This window comes from Monopterus albus, unplaced genomic scaffold (assembly GCF_001952655.1).
Source record: "Monopterus albus unplaced genomic scaffold, M_albus_1.0 scaffold70.1, whole genome shotgun sequence".
NCBI classification, from domain to species: Eukaryota; Metazoa; Chordata; class Actinopteri; order Synbranchiformes; family Synbranchidae; genus Monopterus; species Monopterus albus.
The window spans coordinates 815352-819218 of NW_018127950.1; the positions used below are offsets into that span (position 1 = coordinate 815352).

The 3867-nt window shown below is 42.1% G+C and overlaps 1 protein-coding gene across 1 annotated transcript in view; it reads right to left on the reverse strand.

The window, feature by feature from the left end:
- hsd3b7 (hydroxy-delta-5-steroid dehydrogenase, 3 beta- and steroid delta-isomerase) overlaps window positions 1–3867 on the reverse strand; it is an 11537-nt gene that overhangs the window by 986 nt on the left and 6684 nt on the right. Inside the window, 3 exon segments of the mRNA XM_020605550.1 lie at window positions 2–227; window positions 1390–1552; window positions 2082–2181. Of these exon segments, the coding sequence (XP_020461206.1) occupies window positions 2–227; window positions 1390–1552; window positions 2082–2181 (489 nt within the window).

The window sequence follows — 3867 nt, forward strand, 5'->3', positions numbered from 1 at the left end:
GGGGCTCAGTATCCAACGAAGCACGTCATTAAACATGGCCAGGAACCAGAGCACCATTATGGGCACACGGAATTGTCGGAAGTTAAATGCAGAGAAGAAGAGCATGTTGAAGTCCTCGTAGCTCTTGTAGGGTGAGTCATCGTAGCAGAAGAAAGCCTCACCTCCGACCCTCTGTGGATGCTCTCTCAGGGCTCGAGCTGCAAGTACATGCATCCAGGCAACATTGCCTAGCAAACAAGTGGGTGAACAGACAATTAACTTAGCAGAAATACTTAAGCAGTAAAATGTACTGATGAGCCAAGGGGAAGAAGTCAGTCTGAAGAATGATTCCTTGTTCCATTTTACACCCATTCAGTTTGTTCTAAACAGATCTTTGATTCTGATTTGATCAGATTTGATTCTGATAAATTTAAAAAGTACTGTCTGAATCATGTTTTCCTAAAAACATTTTGGACAAAAATCATATTTACTCGAACAACAATGTTTTTTAAACCTTATGTACAATATAAATCATTCAAACAGAGATGCAATGGCATATAGAGGCAATAAGTCATGAATCATTACATCAAAACTGTGGGGAATTACAACACTTGAACTGACATCATTCTTAACATCAGCATATAGCATGCTACACCCATTTACAAAAGATCTGTAGTATCTAATGTACTAAGAGTGAACTCGCATCCCCAGTATTTAGCAACTATACATCCTGTTTACATCAAGTCTAGCAGGCCACCTGTAGAATTTAACGTATACTGTAGCTCCAGTTCTATAATATCAGCATCTGTTAGGGTTGCTTCAAATTTCAGCCACCGATACTCATAAGACTGATACTTGTACTCAAATGTAACACTGATGATTACTAACATGGTCATTAGTGTCAGGTGATGACTGAATATCAATTATCAGCACTGAAACCAGCAAGTTGAGACAGATTAGAAATGTTATCTTCACACTAGACAGGTGTGTAGACTGATGCTGATTTGGATCGGATTCTCCCTCTGTTCAGCTTCTTCATGCTGCGCCTTCTCTCTGTGTTTTGAAGTTATAGCATTTGTACTATAGACTCCCTGCCTAGCAGGTATCGAGGAGTCAGCTTGAGAGCACATCACAGGTTTTTTTTCAATTATGGTCTGAACTGGCAGTATTGTAAAATGTTTATGCGGTTTCCTGTAAAATGCAGAGGAAGTGGCGGCATAACAGCTCGACTTCTGCTTTTAGTCCTGGTCTGCACATAAGCCATCACACTACGCTTTTATCAGGTTCTCCTTTGTAATTTATTTGTCTTTGCTTTCACAGCTAAACATAAAACTGAGGTTGGTGAGGAGTCTCAGACTACATTCAATGTGCCTTTGAAACTGTGGCCTATGACGCACATTTTAGACTTACCTACATAGACCCGCCCATGTTCAATGTGGTCTGGGACACCCCTGATAATGAATCCCCCCCTTTCAACACTCTGTTGGTAGAATTCCTTAAATAGCTCGTGCCCCTCGCCATAGATCCCCGTTGGCCTCAGGGAGCAGGTGTGTAAACACTTCCCACCCTTCACCTGGACAGGTGACAAAACCAAGGTTCATTGTTAAGAACAGACAAAAAACACAGAGGAGTCAGAGGATACACTGTGTTGACTCTGTACACAGCAGGAGTGAACACACAGCAAACCCACAATGGGATGATCTGGCATTTTGTGGAAAGGTTGTGTATGAAATTTCCTCATAATGTTTTTCCAAGAAAGAATCCAACCAAGCATAGAGCAACAAAACAAATTGCTACATATTTCTGGATTAGGAAACCAGAATATACAATATGCTAGTAATCAGTAATATTCACTAATGCATCAGTTCTATTGTATCATTACAGTTTTCATTTTTATTTCAACATCACTGTTTTGTTTTGTTTTTTTTTTGGGGGGGGGGGTCTCATAGTTTGTAAATAAATCTGTACCATTGTTGGGAAAGTCTTAGAATGCCAGGGTAAACAATAAGAATGTAAGCTTGTAGAAATTACAGAACAGTCAACACACCACAAACTGTAACTGTTTATCTGTGAAATGAATATTGTAAAACCATAAAAGGTACCTTGATGCCATTAGCTTCAAGCACAATTTTCTCTGCCTTGGCCTTGCTCTTGGGATAGGCCATAGTGTGTTTCACTTGGTATGGTGTGTCTTCATTGCCCCTGTAGAAAAAAAGAAGTCTAAAAGTTAGGGGATGCATTTGCTGTTGGAGAAAGTAAACCGATAAAGATTCCTTGACCCTCCCACGTGTATGAGTGGAATGTGCTTGAACGTGGCACATTGAACAGCTGCACTGCAGAGGGGAAACTTGCACGTACACAAATTGAGAGAGAGAGAGAGAGAGAGAAAGAGACAGGGCTGTAGCCTAATCTTGTGATGGGAGGGAAATATTTCGAGGTGGAGATGTGTAAACCCATAGACACTCACACTGGAAGAATGCTGTGATTTCCACTCATGACAGATGGATGCTGGAGGTTTGCCACTGCAGGTGCATTTTTGAGCTCATGCCATTCACTTCCATGATCCACATCTTATTCCCTTTGTATAAGGTGTGGTCTGTATTTGCATATTGAAATTATAACTAAACCTGTACTGTCTTTGTAGTAATCCATCCATTTTCTTCTGCAAGGTAAGTCCAGAGGTCCTTCTCCTTGGCAACGTTTTCCAGCTTCTCTGGCAGGATTCCAAGGCGTTCCCAGGCCAGATGAAATATATAAAGTTTCCAGTGTGCTCTGGGTCTAACTCAGGGTCTCCTACCAGTTGGATGTGACCAGAAAACCTCCAAAGGGAGGCACCCTGGAGGCATCCTAATAAGAAGCCCAAACCACCTCAACTGGCTCTTTCGATGTAAAGGGATACTCTGAGGTCGTCCCGGATGTCTGAACTCCACACCCTATCTCCAAGGCCAAGCCCACCCACTCTACACAGGAAACTCTTTTTGGCCACTTGCATTTGCGATGTTATTTTTTCGGTCACCACCCACAGCTTGTGACCATAGGTGAGGACTGGAGAGTAAACTGACTGGTAAATTGGGACCTTTGTCTTTCAGCTCAGCTCCTTCTTCACCACCATGGTCTGGTACAACGTCCACATTACTGCCTCTATCTGCCTGTCAATCTCACGCTCAATTTTACCCTCACTTGTAAACAAGACCCTAAGATACTGAAACTCCTTCACTTGGGGCAGTATTTGCAGTAATTGAACAAGTAAAAACAACTAGAATTCCATTGGTATCATTGGTATCTTTGTGCCAAAACATGATGCAGACATCCCAGAGACGGTCAATATTTAGAAACACCAATGTCAGCAACTGTTGGCTGCTGATGCAGTTACTATCTTTCACTGGTGGAATTCAGGCTACGGTGTATACTGTACATCCAAGAATGCAGCGCTAAAATGCATCATCCCTTCAGTTTTTGTTAACAGTGCAGTTTCAGTTTTTGTCAACAGTGCAGTGGCTACATCCAAGATATCACTTTGACAAATGACACAGGACTGTTATGCAACAAAGCACATTCATTACGTGACACTTAGCAGCAGTACTATGTTGAGACAGTGTGATGTAAACTGTATGGAATTCAAACATGCAGACAGATTGCTAACTCTACGGCGGCAGCAGCATTAACAAGCTTCAGACATGCTTGAGCTCTTCTACTTCATAGTAGACAGAAAGTTAATTGATACAAGTTCCATTACAATGTGTTAAAACAAGCTTCATAAGGTTCACTGCCATTTGCTCTCTGCTGTTTTGTCTCGGTCTGTCTCTTAAGTGTCAGCCCTGTGATAGACTGGTGACCTGTCCAGGGGGGACCCTGCCTGTTGCCCAATGTCAGCGGGGATTGGCTCCC